Below are 15,699 nucleotides of genomic sequence, written 5' to 3'. Positions count from 1 at the left end.
CCCAAAAATTAACCTTCAGAGAAAAAAAAAAATGTCAAACAAGTGGAAGAAGTAGACTTTCCCCTCATTCCTTGACATCCTTGGATGTCGGTTGAATAAGTGGAAGAACTTCTGATAAACAGAACTCCTGAAAAACAGAGCTGGGCTGGGTTGAAAATTTGTGGCACAGAGCTGGACCCTCGTCATACCCACGCACTTTGTCACTGAGATAGGGTAACCCATGGTAACTGAGCTCAGCTCAGTTAAGGGACAGAGTGCCTCCCCTCCTCATTCCTCTATAAAAGAGACCTGTCAAAGAAGCCCTACCAGATCCAAGCAACCAGCTCAGACAGAAGTGGAAGGAAAAACTAAGTCCGGACCACTTGAGAAGAGGAGCAGTTTCCAAGGTCCAGAATGTCGCTTACTTTCAAACTTCAGTGTCACTTCATCCTGATCTTTCTGGGAGCTCTTAGGGGAGAGACCAGATACCTGGAGGTGAGTAAATGAAACAGCCAGCCAAATCTTCACTCTTTCCTCCAACTTTTAGCCTCAGATAACTTGTCTCTTTATTGATTGTATTTCTTTTTTTTTTTTTTCTGTCTCTGTAAAGATCGGTTTGTTTTTTCTTCCTCTGAATCTACAGTCAGTACATGGGAACATCCCCAGTGGCTATTCCTAACCACTGGATTTCCCTGGACTGATTTCTTCCTTCCTAGCCCCATTAGAATGCTCCTTGCTTAGGCATCTCAAGATATTCTAACTGGGTCTTGGAGGGTCGGAAGGCTTTAGAGATTGGTTAGGACATCAGAAGATGCCAGCTTCTGTTCTCCCCCCCCCCCCCTCGCTTCCCCCCTCCACCCCTGGCTCTAACGTCCTGCAAAGAGGACCTTCCAGATACTCGTTTGTCTTCTCTCACCCCCCGAACTTTTCCCGGTGGCCCAGATGTGTAGTCTTCAGATTTCTCCATTCTTTTCCAGCTGCGGGAGGTTCCAGAAGCCGACCCTTTCTTGTTCTTCAACACCGACCTGAAGCGGGAGCTGTCCGAGGAACAGCTCTATCACCGCTCGCTGAGTGAGTATCTTCAGTTTCACAACCCGGACGGAAACTATCCCGGGCATATGGAAAGTTGAGGCTCTCTGTTTGGGGGGCAGATAGAACGATCTCGGGAACTTAGACCAAAAAAAAAAATGTGAAAGGGATAGAGCCAGGAAATGTGTGGCTCTCTAGAGTTTTTGATCCAGCCTAAGGAGGAAAAGCTTTCTGGAGCTTGGGTCAAGGAAGAGCAGGATTAGTGGGTTGGAATAAGAGAAATTAGGGATGCGCTCCAGTTGAGAGCTGGGAGCTCCGCGCAGGAAGGAGAGTGGGAACTGGAGAGAGGTCGTGAGGAAGAGGGCTGGCTGGTTTGGGGCTGGAGAAACGAGTCTCCAGCTCAGATCCCAGCCGCCGGGTTGCCGGACTTTTGCCACTCCGACTATCGTCAGACGTTCACCTCCATTCCATCTTCTCCAGGATGCATAGACATGCTGAGCATCGAGGGTCAGTTCACCTTCACCGCGGAGCAGCCCCAGCTGCACTGTGCCGCCTTCTTTATTGGGGAGCCGGAGGAAATCATATCTATTCAATACGACCTGGTCAACATTGACTGTCAAGGCGGAGACTTTCTGAAGGTGAGGATGAGGATCCTATACCCAGCTTCTTTTGTTGCCCATCCTGACTACTATAAATGGGAGAAAGGAAAGGGGTTAAATGGGGCTGGATTGGGGGTGGGGTGGAATAAGGCATTTGGGAACAGCCTGGGACCCCCATCTCTTGTCTTGGTTCCTTTGCTCTCCTTTTTATCACTACCCAGAGAGCTTTCCATCCTTCTATCGTGTCCTTTTCTACAATACGTAGAATACCCTACTCTCAGAGCTTTGGGACTATGCAAATAGACTGTGTGCGCAAGGTCTCGGGCAACAAAGCCTGGCGCTCTCCAGCAAGTCAAGGGCTGTACGTGTCCGGTACTCCGGACTAGCAGTGCTCTGCCTGTGACTTAAATGGGGCCTGATAACAGTACTCAGAAAGATCCAAGGGCGCTCCCAGCGAAGAATGGAGCTCAGAGGGATCACATCATCATAGATTTAAAGCGACAAGGGATTTAGTACAACGCTGTCCTTTTGTAGTTTAGGAAACTGAGCTCCTAAGAGTTATGAGGAGTAAAGAGATTCATACTGCGTATGCAGTAAGAATCAGAATCTGAATCCCGGTTCTCTAACTTTAAATCCATTAACAACACACTTTTTTCCTTTAGTCTGGTAGTGCTAGGACCAAGTATCTCCTCCCTGAAACTGATAGGGGAAAATAAGATTAGTACCTTGGAAGGAATCTGAGGAAAAGGATACCTGACAAGAGAAAAATCCTCTTTGGGCCCCTCAAATATTGGGGGAAATATTCTTAACAGGTTAGCTGAAAGTAGTTGTCTAATTAAAATAATTATGATTAAAACAATGAAAGTGGAAATGTTTTGGTATGTCAAAAATAATAGAATTGTTTACTTTCGGACTGTCAGTTGAGGGTATTTGCTCAGAGCTGAGCTGGAAGCCTGTGATGACTTGAACCTTTTCCCTACCAACCACCTAGAAAACTAATAAGGGAAAGAAATGCTTCTTAAAATATTAAAGGATTATTGTATTTGTTGATATTTTTAAAGTTCCTATTGATATTTCCTGTCTCTGACATCCTCTGATATTCTCCTCTAGTGCCTCCTCATGGCCTGGTGGTAAACCTGGACTCTCAAAAGTTGTTTCCTTTGAGTCCTATGTCTGAAAGACCATCCTGATGAAGACTTCTAATATAGGAATGAAACTGTGTAGCCCTCAGCCTGACTTAATGCAGAGGGTTTAGGTTTGCTTGTTTGTTTGTTTTTTAAGATAGTTCAAGCAACTCATTGCTAAGACATTGGAGGAGGTAAAGGTTATCATCTATCTACCTCTACAATTAAATTTTAGACATTGGAAGTATAAGGGATTTCTAAATGCATGAGGGAAAAAAAAAAAAAAAAAAAAAAAAAAACAACCCTGACATATATAACCATTTAGGGGCAATGTTTCTATTTCCAAAATTCATAACTTTCTACTAAGTATTCAAATTTTGTCAGAGGATAACTTGTGAAAAGGAATAAATGTAAGGATTTAATTATGAATTTCAGTAGCAAAAGTGAAACATTGTAGTTTCACTTACCATTATGGTTACAATTACAAAGTGTGTGTGTGTGTGTGTGTGTAAATTATGGGTATTGATTATAAAGAAAACAAATCTCACATAGACAAAGTATATTTAGAATAAATTTCAAGCAAGCAATCAATTATCTGAAGGTTACATTTAAGATTTAAGATCTATTCTGGGAAAAGATTCTTTATTTCTTTTTCTCTTCCTACCTTCCTACCTACCTTTTTTAATTTTCCCCTATTTAAAAAAAAATGGATGTTTTGAGCTACCAATGGAGAGTATGGAATCAATCAACCAATAGATTTTCCATTTTTATGTTCCTGAAGGTGTTTGATGGTTGGATTCTTAAAGGAGAGAAATTTCCCAGTTCCCAGGATCATCCTCTTCCTATGTCTGACCGGTACATAGATTTCTGTGAAAATGGCAATATCAGAAGTTTTAGCTCATCACAGAATGTGGCCATGATTTTCTTCCGGATTCAGGAGATAGGCAATGGATTTACAATAACCATAAAGAAAAATCCTAACCTCTTCCGTAAGTATTTTCTATTTTTTATCAGTAAATAATCAGTCCTTTTGGTGAAAAATTATGCTTTAAAGAGTTGTCTAACTGAGATTACTCAGGAAATATGAACTGAGGAATAATTTGGTATTTTTCTTGAAAATCCTTTTTATAAACAAATAAATCTGAAAATTTACTAATAGGGTTGTTTGTTTTGATAACAAGGAAAATCAAGTCATACTTTGTAATTTATATGCTCAATCTAGGGGAAGTACACATAATTTTATATTCCTTTTGCTACAATTAAATTTCTTAAAAGGAAGTTTAAATCTTTATTGCTAATACAATAGATCTAATGAAAAAAGTTTTAAATCCTAAATCACTCTACTAGGATAGGCTTGACAGAAATTTCCTGCCCAGTTAGTTCATTGGGAGGATTTTTTTCCCCTCAAAATTGAAGGATAGCATCTTGTATAAAAGCATTTCACTTGTTTGTTTATGGTTTTCTTAAGGTTAACAATGCAAGATATTATATTGTTTGTAGCTTACAAATATTTGAGGTCTTCTGTTAATCAGAATGACTGGAAATTGCAACACTTTCCTTAACTATATTTTCTGATTAAGTGAGGAGCATTCAAATCAGTCAAACAGCAGGTCAGTTCAATGAGAATCAACTCATTTCTTCCATGATGCTTCCCTGGACAGGATAAGCTCCATGGGATATAGGGACTTTCCTCATGTCTTGTAAATGATTTGTTACTAGTTGCTTTTTTAAAAATAGGCAATATTGAGTAAAAAATATCTCTAATGATTAAAGGCAATATAAATTTAAGGGGGAATGAACTATGGGTAGAAAATTATCATAAGTAGAAAGTAGGATACTTCAGTAATTACTGAAAAGATGATGGGTGTTATAAAAAAGTTTCATTCGAAGTATAGGAAGCTGTGGGTGGTTCTAGAAAACAGTGAAGTGATTAGGAAGTATTCTGTAAAGGTTTTAGCAGTGAGAACTGGGTTGTCTATGAATCTTTCAGCTAATTGAACAAAGCCTGCAGCTAGGCTGAAAGGATTAAAAAAAAAAAAAAAAAAAAAAGTACATGAATTCCTGAGAAATAAAAGGCAAATGGATTAATGGAAGCAGTGGAGGAGCCTTCAGTGCTAGTCCCAAACCTAGACTTTAATGTATATTCTTGGACACATTACTACAAATCTTTATAGACTTCAATTTTCTTAAGTGAAAAGCAGGTGTTTGGCACAGATGATTTTTAAGGTTCTTTCCAGATGTAGCTAAATGAAATAGAAAACTTTACTTTAATCCCATTCTCTCCTGTAAGATAGATATTATTGTTCAAGTCTTTAGTTAGTAGAATTTTCACCTATATCTAGCCCAGCCTGTGACTCCTGAGTAGCACATATAAATACTTAGTAGGACTTGGAACTAGAAACATTTTTATTTTAGTCTGAAGATTCTGCATAGGCAGCTTTTTGTCAAATTATCATTGTTATTAGGTTGCTACTATTATTCAACTCTTCAGTCTTCCTTCTTGAAATATGTTCAATACAGTGCTGGTGTTTTGAAAATACTACTTCTATATAAGATTGGATTCTCAAAAGAGCCAAATTCTCTGCTTCCCAAGATCATCTTCTTCCTAAGTCTGTGGGAACTGCAACATTCACATAACAATTTGTAAGCATGGGTAACCTGTGATTTACTGGCATAAGAAACTCTCCATTTTGGCATAAGAAATTCAACCAATGTAGTTTTCCACTTTCTCTGCAACTTAATAGTTTCAGAGAGTTATCTAGATCATTGAAAGGTTAGGTATCTTGGATCAGATAACATCAGCTTTTTGAAGTGGAACCTGAGCCAGATCTTTCTGAGTTGGAGACCTGCTTTCTATCCATTAAGCCATGATATTTCTCCTAATTATTTATAAAATTAGCATTTATGCAATAGCAGACTTTTTTTTATAAAAAAGCATTTCTACACTTTATATTTTAATGCATAATCTATATAAATTTATATAATTTATATTTTCTGCTTTTTTACAAAAGTAAAACACTAAAACTATGCTTTGGAGACTTAGAATTTGGAACACAGAATTTTTTATGAATTTCAAACTAAATTATTTTTAAAATAAGAAAATGACTCATTTATCAATCAACCAACCAATAAACATTGTTTAATTGCCTGCTTTATGCCATATATTCACCTAAGCACTGGAAATGCAAAAAAAAAAAAAAAAAAAAAAAGGCAAGACAATGTTTTCCCTCCAGGAACTCACAAACTCACAATCTAATGGGGGGTATGAAAATTTCCATTCTTGAGGAAGGGTTTTCAATACCAAAGGGCCTTCCTATTATATTTTTTAATGACATTCATATCTCAGTCATTTTTGTTCAGTCATTTCAGTCACATCTGACTCTTCCCCTGACTTCATCTGGGATTTTCTTGACAAAGATAGTGGAATAGTTTGCCATTTCCTTCTCCAGCTTATTTTATAAATGAGGAAACTGAAGCAAACAGGGTTAAGTGACTTTGCCAAGGTCACATAGCAAGGAAGTGTCTGAGGCCAGATTTGAATTCAGGTCTTCTTCATTTCAGGTCCAATGCTCTATCTCCTTTGTCACCTGACTGCCCACAGGGCCACAAATAGGAGCTTTTATAAGACTAAGAATAGTGTGTGGGACCTTCCCACCTAAAATGATGAGCATAACTCTTCCATAAGCTTATAATTAGACTTTTTTTGTCTCTTATCTGTTATAAACAGCCTGCAATGTCATCTCTCAGACCCCCTCTGGAAGGTTTACCATGGTGATTCCTCATCAGCACAGAAACTGCAGTTTCTCTATCATTTATCCAGTGGTTATAAAAATATCAGATCTCATACTGGGCCACTTAAATAGCCTTCAGTTAAAGGTGAGTTGTACTGCTTACTAATCATTTCTTAAGGGGGTACCTGCAACATGCCAGCAGGTTGATTGAGCCTATCTGTATCATTTGTACATTTTATTATCGTGTTTATACCCATGTCTGCATGTGTTCTCCTACACTGTTATTAAAATCACATTCATTTATTCTTGCTTCTTTTAACCACGCCTCTTTCCCACCTCTCAGCTTAAGCTTTAGTCACCTACCCAGGTGTCCTTCTGATTATCTGAATAATTTTCATTGTAGAAAAAATATTTCAAATGAGTGATGCTGGACTGTATTATTACCATCCAACTCACTTGTGCTTGCTTCTTTCATGAAAACTCCCCAGCTGAATCATGGCAACGCTATGAGTCATCTATCCAGGTGTTTCTCTAATTATCTGAAAATTTTTTGATATGCAAGAATGTCTCAGAACGGTAAAATTGTGTTGTAGAAGAATGCAGCTGGCATAGTACAAAATCTTGTTTTGACGTTGGAAAACATAGTAATATGTTACTGAAACCATATAAGTAGGTTGCTAAAATCTACTAGCTTTCCCTTTCCATGGCCCTTCTTCCCCCTTAAATCACCCTTGAACTTGACCTTGTTAGTTCTCTCCTGGACACACTTATGTTTCTGGTCCCCCTATTACTAAACTAACAAAATGTGAAATATTTGATTGCATTAAAAATGCCCAGCAATCCTGCCCATCCAGAATGATAAATCCCTTGAAAAGAAAACCACCAAAATAAGAGACAGAGAAGGAAGAAAAATCTATTGAATATATTTTAGGTTATTGACTTTAATATATTGAGGTTATCAATTGAATTGAATATATTTAGATTATCAGTTTTAGTTCCTGGATACAAGAATCTAACTTTTTACCTCTTTTACTTAATTCAATTGAAGATACATTTATTGAAATTATCTACTATGTTCAAGGTCATTTCCTAGGTACTGAGGATACAAATTTTAAAAATTTAAACAGTTCCTGCCTTCAAGGAGTTTACATTCTACTTGGGGAGGGGGGGTAGGGCTCAGGTGTAAAGGTACAGATGTAACAGTATAAATAGATTAGGGGAATTAGGATAAAATTGCCACAGCAAATGATGCCTGAGCTTGAACCTTGAAAGAAACTAAAGGCAGAGATAAAGAAGGGATATCTAGATGTTGGGCACCCTTCTTCTCTTCCCCAATTTAATCCTCCTTCCTTCCATTTAATCCTCAACTTCAGAATACAATAAAATGAAGATGATATAAATATACATGTGGTATACATATTTGTACTAATGCTATACATGGCATATATGATTAGTTAATAAGCAAATATTGACTTATTTACTTATTATTTAAACAATTAAACATTGGTTTCTGTAGCATATTTCCCTAAACATTATATTGATTTGAAAGACAGCAAAAGTTTCTCAAAAAATGCTTGTTGAAATGCAACATGGAATAGTGATAGATCAGTAGGTCTAGAAGATCCAGAGGACATATTTTGAATGCAGGCTCTGTTGAGTAATACCTGTGGGATTTTGTGCAAATAAAATCTTTTTTAATCTATATAATTAATTTGTGGACTGAACTGAATGATCACTAAAATCACTTCTGGTTTTATATCCTATGATCCCTAAATTATATCCCTCTCCCAGCCCCATTCCAGTTCCTATGGATTATGGAATAATGAATGAAGAAATAAATATTATATGTTTGTCTTTTCATGGAACATCCTCCACCTATATGTTTATATACATTAATGTCATCTGTTTTAAATTGTAATTCCTAGAGGAGAGGAATTATATCTAGTTTACTTCTCATCACTTGTTATTTCTAGGGACAGCACTTACAGCTTAATGATGATTAAGGTAATGATTGATATGTAACAAAAGCTAGCTCTTTAGAATGAAGAATTTCTTTGCAAGAAAATCTCAGCAGGTAGGGCTGAGTAGGTATTGCCAAAGGGATTAAGACAGGGATTCTTATATTGGGGTCTGTGAACTTGGTTTTTATTTTTTGTTTTAATATTTTGATAATTATTTCAATATAACTGTTTTCCTCTGAAACTTCATGTTTTATTTTATGCATTTAAAAACATGCTTCTAAAGAGAGGTCATATTGTCAAATTATCAACAATTCATAACAGAAAAAAGCTTAAGATCTCTTGGATTAAGAAATAGAAAGAGATAAGGTATTTTATATAAAAACTCAATTAAGAAATGTGGGAACATTTGAGTGATTGCATTTGGATTGGAGAATTTGTTTTAACTGGCATGAAAAAAAAAAGAGGCAGGGAAGTTTTAGTCATTGAGGCTCAATCAGGAATCAGCTCTATGGACAGTAAATTTTAGAGTGCTGGTCTCTCTTTGAGAAATAGAAAAATACAGTGGATAAACAGCTATTCTTGGAGTCAGGAAGATCCTGACTCAAATACAACTTCTGATATGTAATGATTGTGTGAGCCTGGGCATTTGCATACTGCAGACCAGGGTTTCTTAAATTTTTTTTTCACTTGACCCCTTTTTGCCAGAGAAATTTTGATGTGGCCCCAGATAGATATATAAAATAGGTATACAAATAAAACATTTACTAATAACAAATAATAATTTTGTGACTTCCACATTCAGTCATGTGACCCCTATATGGGGTCAAGACTTAAATTAAAGAAGGTTTGCTCTAAGTAACTCTATAAGATCAAAAAATTTCAAAGAAAGTGTTGACCTACAAAGGTTGTAGGGCTTTTCTCTTCTAGGAATTCCCTAAAGCACTGAAATCACAGGTCCAAGCTCTTTCCCTAGTCCTTTAAATTCTCATGAATAATCCAAGATATTATCAGTAATCCTATTATGGTAAAAAGCATATCATATAGACTTTCATTAAGAGGTTTTTAATGAAGAACAAAAGAAAGAGAAAAAAAATCCCTTCATTATATTAGACATATATCAAAATTTTTATAACCCTGGCTCAATTCATGAAGGAATTTTTAAAATTCAGTATGTGTGTGCAAAGGATTTGATGATTCAATTTCTCAGACAGCTCCTATGTGCTTTACAGTTTTCAACTCTATAGTTCAGATCCTTGAGTGAAAAACAGTTTAAAGAAATGATTACTCAACATATTCAGAAAGAAATTCTGATAAACTTTCCTTTTTAAACATCAATTTTAATTTCCGGAAAGCCAGATGCTGCATTTAAAATTAGATGTTGCTGTAAAAGCTTCTAGGGCCATGATTGAGTAAATCCATGCAATCTTTCATTGGTTAAGCACTTTGATTCTATCATTCATTAAAGACAACCCCCTTCTGCTGCTCTATTTTTTTTTTTTCTTAATAGAAATCATCCGTAGGTTGTGGGGGAATAGGAGATTTTGTGGAACTACTGGGAGGAACTGGATTGGACCCTTCCAAGATGATGCCTTTTGCTGATTTGTGTTATCCTTTTCATGGCCCTGGTAAGATGTTTGTCTAATGTCTTCATTGCTACCGCATTTTTTCAAATTATTTTTAAATTAAAACCTGTTTTTGAAAGATAAGAAGATAGATAAGGTGTATAATATTTCACTGTATACACATGTTGCTTTAATATACACAAAGAAAAACATTGAATTTGGAATCAGAAGTTCTGGGTTGAAATCCCAGAACTCCCAACTTAAAATCTATATGACCTTGGGCAAGATATTAAATAATAAATGAAACATATATTAAGCACCTACTATCCATCAAGTATTGTACTCGGTACTAGGGATCTTATTATAAAACAATTTCTATTCTCAAAGAATTTACAGTCTAAAAAAAGCACATATAGGTGAGTGGTGGCCAGGGAAGGTAGTTTTGATCTGGAGGGTCACAAGAATGGTAAGTGAAACCATAAGGCATCATTACAACCTTATGGAATCATTCCTTTGATTACAGGTCCATCACAAAGAGGCAAAAATGGATTTGTAGGGCAGATAGCTACATATCCAGATAAACCCTGGTTTTCTGGTGGTGGATGCCTAAGTGGAATATGAAGTATGGCCTGAGATGTTCTAGATACATTGAGTTAAATGAGTTTTCACACATACACACACACACACCAATCAAAGCAGCTTATTTAAAGGGCTGAATTCTTAAACTGAGGAAAGTAACTCCTTCCAGGATAGTGGGACTATTCTCTGAGATTAGGAGGGAGAATGATTCTTTTTTTCTTCATTTACAAAGTTAACAAATTGGAAATGCAAAATTTCTAAAGTTCTTTCCAGCTTTAAACCCTGTAAAAGCTATGTTGGAAGTATTGCATATTACAATCTGAAAACTAAAATGAAGAAATACAAAAGCCATTTTTTTTAGTACTTTATGGAAGACTTGTCTGGTGAGAACAAAGGAACAAACAAATATATTCCAAAATTTTAGGGTCAGAAAAGTTTGTCTACTGTTTTCCCATCAAGGGACTAATAATTCTTACTCTCTTCTCCTTTTCCCCTTATGAAAATGTACTCAGAGGAAAAGTTTTCAAGTTTATTCATCTTGAAAAGGAGATGACAGAAAAAATGCTTACAATATTTACAGTTTAACAGGCCTAAAAGATTTATGCTAAAGGAAAAAAGTTCTAATGGTGAACTTTGAGGTTGTAGTCAACAATTTAAAAATATATTTGAGAGCCAAAGTTCGTTCCAAGCTTCCCTAAATTCATACTGTGTGAGAAATCATCTGTAGGAGTAACTGAGTGATCCTTGACTAAAAAGCGAAATGTAAACAAATGACTTAATGAAATCATGATGGACTTCAGGTTGGAAACACCTTGGGAAACTGGCACCCAAGCCATAGACTGGGGTGTCTTTTTTCAGAGACTAAAGAGTTCATTTACTAACAAAGAAGACAAATTTGCAAGAAACATTTACTTATCTCGAGTGTATAAAGTGTACAAAATATATTTTGTTTAGATTTGAAGATTCAGAAGTTAAACTAGAGAAAAAAGGAAGATAAAGACTTTCCTTTTATGATCTCTCTAAAAGAAACCAATTTTTACAAAGTATAAAGTGCCTACGACATTACTGAAATTTTGATGATTAAAAAAAAAAAATCAAAGAAACAGAATTAAGAGAGGCTGGTGAGAATTCAGATCTAAATAGAAATTGTATTCCTCCCCTCCCTCTTCCAGAAATAGGGAGGAAGAAGGGAATGGGATGTTTCTGAACTTAAAATTTCATCATTGTGAGGAATTCCTTGTACATAAACTCCCTCTACCAACACAGAAAGACATCTGTCCTGTAAACTCAGAGCAAGACTTCTTAAACTTTTTCCACTTGCAACTTCTTTTTGCCAAAAAAATTTTTACTCAACTCTGAGCATATAAGTATATAAAATAGGCATACAAATCAAACATTTACTGATAATAAATAACAGTTTTGTGATTCCCACATTCAGATATGAGATTTTTGTATAGGATCATGACCTCTAATTTAACTTAGAGTCAGAGAAATACTTGGAGGCCCTAAGAAGCTAAGAGCTTTCTCAGTAGCAGAAAGCCACTTCTTTCCAATTAGGATACTCAACCTTTCATATGGACCTGCCTAAAAAATGCAGGAAGACTAAGCTAACAAAGATGTTTTAAGCCAGAATTTAGTTTAAGGCACACCTTCCATTATTAAAAGATAAGACAATTGTTTTCCAAAAACTTCATACCAGAGAACAAGGAAGTTTGTTTTATACATTCATGTTTAACCTGTTCCTCCTATCTTTTAAACTGTAAGTTCCCAGGAGTTTCTCTCCATATTGTATTCAATAGTTCAGATGCAGGGGGTGTGGTGTGGCAGGTCAGGCCCTGATCTATTAATTTTTTTTAAAAAGTACATTTTAGGAGACAAGGTTCAGTGTCACAGACCACACTTACCAGAATTTTTTAGATAATTGAAGCTAGGATCATTGTTAAGGCTTGAATTAAATGGATAATTACCTCTATTTTCTACTTCATTTCTCATGTGCAGATACACCTTTCATTTTTCTAAAAGGAAAATAATATTTGGATAATGAGGATTTATGAAAAGCTCTACTCTTTCAGTTTGACTTTCCTGAGGATCATGCTAAAAGTCTAGCTTGAAATCACTGAAATGTACATGAACAGGAAAGAGGAGCATTTTACTGCATAAGGTTTCTAAAGAAAGCCAAGAAAACCCAAAAAAAACCCACCCTTTTCAATATATATATAGGGAATAAATTTAGTCCTACTAATAGAGATCACGATGAACACTTTGATTAGAGTAAAAACAGAAATTGGCTTTCTCTTTATGAGTTTCATATAGCACAATGTCAATTTATTTCAATCAAAATTTAACTGATATTCCTGCATCTATAAAGATGACTGTACTTTTCTGGATACAGGTCTGAGGTATCCAAAGAAAACATAAAAGGCTAACAAACAAGTCACAGAGTGGTATTTTGTGCCTAGATCCACTATGCCTTCTCTATTAACAAGAAGGTACATGAGATCCCATCTTCATAAAGACAGAGAATTATTTTCCTCCTGCCTTTTCCTCTTCTCCTTCCTTCCTCTCTTTTCCACTTGTCCAGTCACTGGAACTCTGTGCTTGGCCACCATATCCATGTTTTATTCTATCAAAAGCAAAATATTGGAGTGTCAGAGATCATCTCCCAATCTAGGTCTATTTGGCAAATAATTAAGTTATCATATTGAAATTAATTAATAGCTATATTTTATTTCTTATACAGTAGTTAGCATTTGTATAGTTCTTTAAAGTTTGCTAATTGCTTTACAAAACATCTTTTCACAACAATTCTGAATAGAAATTTCTATCATTATCGCCACTTAACCCACACCTTACCCCGTGTACTTTTGTTTCCCACTCTACTTTCCTGCCTCCTTCTTTGTGTTGTGCCTTCCTTTTAAATTATAAGTTCCTACTGGGCAGGGATTGTCTCTCTTTTTAATTATATCCTCAACACCTGCCCATATTCTCTATTCAGTAGGAAAGGAAATAAATTCTAGAGTATACAATGTATGTCAGCTAGGTGGCACAGTGGAGAGAGCACTGAATTTGGGTTGGGAAGACTTGAATTCATATCCAACCTCAGATACTGACTCTGGCATATAGTAGGTGCTTAATAAATGTTTTTTTAGATTATATTTGACAGAGAGGAAAAAACTAAGCCCAGTGAAAGGAAATGGTTCTTTTCTTTCTGAAGAGAAAGAAAAAGAATTATGGAGTAATTCAGCTGAAAACCCAGGCTTCCTGACTTCCAGCATAATGCCCTTTGGTAGAGAATGAGAATGATTGCCCTGCTAATTTACTTAGAGGAATATTTTTGGGAGTGTGGGACATTGCATAGAGTGCTTAACTTATTGTCGGGTCACTTGGATTTTGAACTCCACTAAGACAATTATTGCCTCAGTTTCCCTATCTATAAAATAAAGCTAGTAGCTAGTGCATTGCCTTCCCCTTTGTTGCGAGCATAGAGATTTGAAATCCGCTAGAAATATGGATCACTCCTTCAAGCCACATGCTTTTACTGTTCCCCTAACCTTACCATGAGCCTAGATATATGCTTAAGGTGGGGAGGTGGGGAGACCATATAAGCAAGACTAGAGCAGGACCTTTCTCTCCTTTGCACGGACATACTGCTATGCCCTCTATGCAAGATGAATCTTGACCTAACAATATGCTATGTTAAACTAGACAGAAACTAAAGGAACAAATTAACAGACAATAGCATCTATCTCAAGATGACTAGAGAATTTAGAAAGCATTTTTTCCCATTATCTTGAAAGTGAATGGTTTAGCAGAATGGCTTGTGCCATGTGAATTCTGACTTATTGTGAAATTTGATTTCTTTTCTCCATCCCTAACAGCCCAGATGACAATCGGCTGTGACAATACTGTAGTGCGTATGGTCTCGAGTGGGAAACACGTCAATCGTGTGACATTTGAGTATCATCAGCTCGAGCCTTATGACCTGGAAAATACCAATGGAAACAGCATTAAGGAATACTGCTTCCCTAGCCTCTGAATTGCCAGCTAAGATTTCCATGTTGCTGACGACGTGAGGTTTTACTGAATGTACCATGTATTTCTAAGTCTAGTATCCTGGAATCATTGAATCTTTCTACTGTCTAGTACTTAGCTCTTTCATACCAGTCAGTATTATCAGCCTTGTGCTGGAAATAAAATCATTACAATCATTTTATATTTTCCTTTGGGGTTTATAATGTGGAAGTGGGCACAAGGCAGAAAACGATCTTTTTCTTTGTCAAGATAAGCAAAGGTCCAGATGGAAATGTTCACTACTCCTTAAGAAACTAAAAAGACTGAGCAGATTGTGTGGGTACCACAAATGAAAGATAAATCATGTGACATTATGATCTTTTCATTCTGGATGAAGAGTCCAAAGTTAGACCCAATGGTGTTATGTGCTTCCTCTAGTTTATGATAAGAAGTCCAGTGTTTCTATGTATGGAAAAGCAGTTGCTTCTGTTTTATTTATTATATCACATTCTCATTTATTTATTTATTTGTAATGCCTTGTTTTTAATAAAACTTTGTAGCATGGAAATATTTTCCTTCCACAAGTTCAAACATGAATAAAATACATTCAAAGTGTTGGCACAATCTTGTTTTTGGTGTATTTTTTCTTACCTTGTTACTTTCAGAAAGTTTTTGCCATATTATTAAGACTGAAAAGATATTATTAGGGATTATATTAGACTTTACAATCAGCATAGTAAGATACAAGGAAGTGTGCTCCTGAAATAAAAGTTTTTGTGGGCATAAGATGAGTTTAGAGATTGCTGAACATCAGAGAAGAAAGATGTTCTTCCCAAGAAGAGAGGGAAACTCATAAAGATCCAATTGGAGAAGATAGTATTAGAGTTGCCTGTATGATTTTGGGCCTTTTTATCAGTCCATAAAAGGAGGATGCCCTCCTTCTTCCATTTCCCCCAATCAAAAAGGAGGATATTCTCCTTCTTCCATTTTCCCCCAGTCAAAAAGGAGGACACCCTCCTTCTTCCATTTTCCTAGAATCAGCATTAAATTTGGATGTTAAAAGACCAAGAGATTAAATTCTAAATAGGGACAGATTTAGTCATTTGTTCATGTCGCTTTTCTAA

The 15,699-nt window shown here is 36.0% G+C and overlaps 1 protein-coding gene across 1 annotated transcript; it reads left to right on the top strand.

The window, feature by feature from the left end:
* The first annotated feature begins 267 nt into the window (after positions 1-267).
* On the top strand, positions 268-15,167 carry CRHBP (corticotropin releasing hormone binding protein). Its single transcript, XM_003759440.4, has 7 exons — positions 268-474; positions 957-1,050; positions 1,489-1,646; positions 3,513-3,720; positions 6,459-6,607; positions 9,931-10,048; positions 14,443-15,167. Exons 1-7 carry the CDS (start codon positions 394-396, stop codon positions 14,598-14,600), a joined length of 966 nt encoding a protein of 321 aa, XP_003759488.1. The 5' UTR covers positions 268-393; the 3' UTR covers positions 14,601-15,167.
* The last annotated feature ends 532 nt before the right edge of the window (positions 15,168-15,699 follow it).

The sequence above is a fragment of the Sarcophilus harrisii genome, chromosome 1 (genome assembly GCF_902635505.1).
Source record: "Sarcophilus harrisii chromosome 1, mSarHar1.11, whole genome shotgun sequence".
Classification (NCBI taxonomy): domain Eukaryota; kingdom Metazoa; phylum Chordata; class Mammalia; order Dasyuromorphia; family Dasyuridae; genus Sarcophilus; species Sarcophilus harrisii.
Note: the sequence above shows the minus strand (reverse complement) of the source record. Positions and strands in the feature narration are given on the sequence as shown.

Coding starts and splice junctions, on each gene's coding strand:
- CRHBP (XM_003759440.4), top strand. CDS start 394: ATGTCGCTTACTTTCAAACTTCAGTGTCACTTCATCCTGATCTTTCTG. Junction 475..956: donor GAGAGACCAGATACCTGGAG/GTGAGTAAATGA, acceptor ATTCTTTTCCAG/CTGCGGGAGGTTCCAGAAGC. Junction 1,647..3,512: donor AAGGCGGAGACTTTCTGAAG/GTGAGGATGAGG, acceptor ATGTTCCTGAAG/GTGTTTGATGGTTGGATTCT.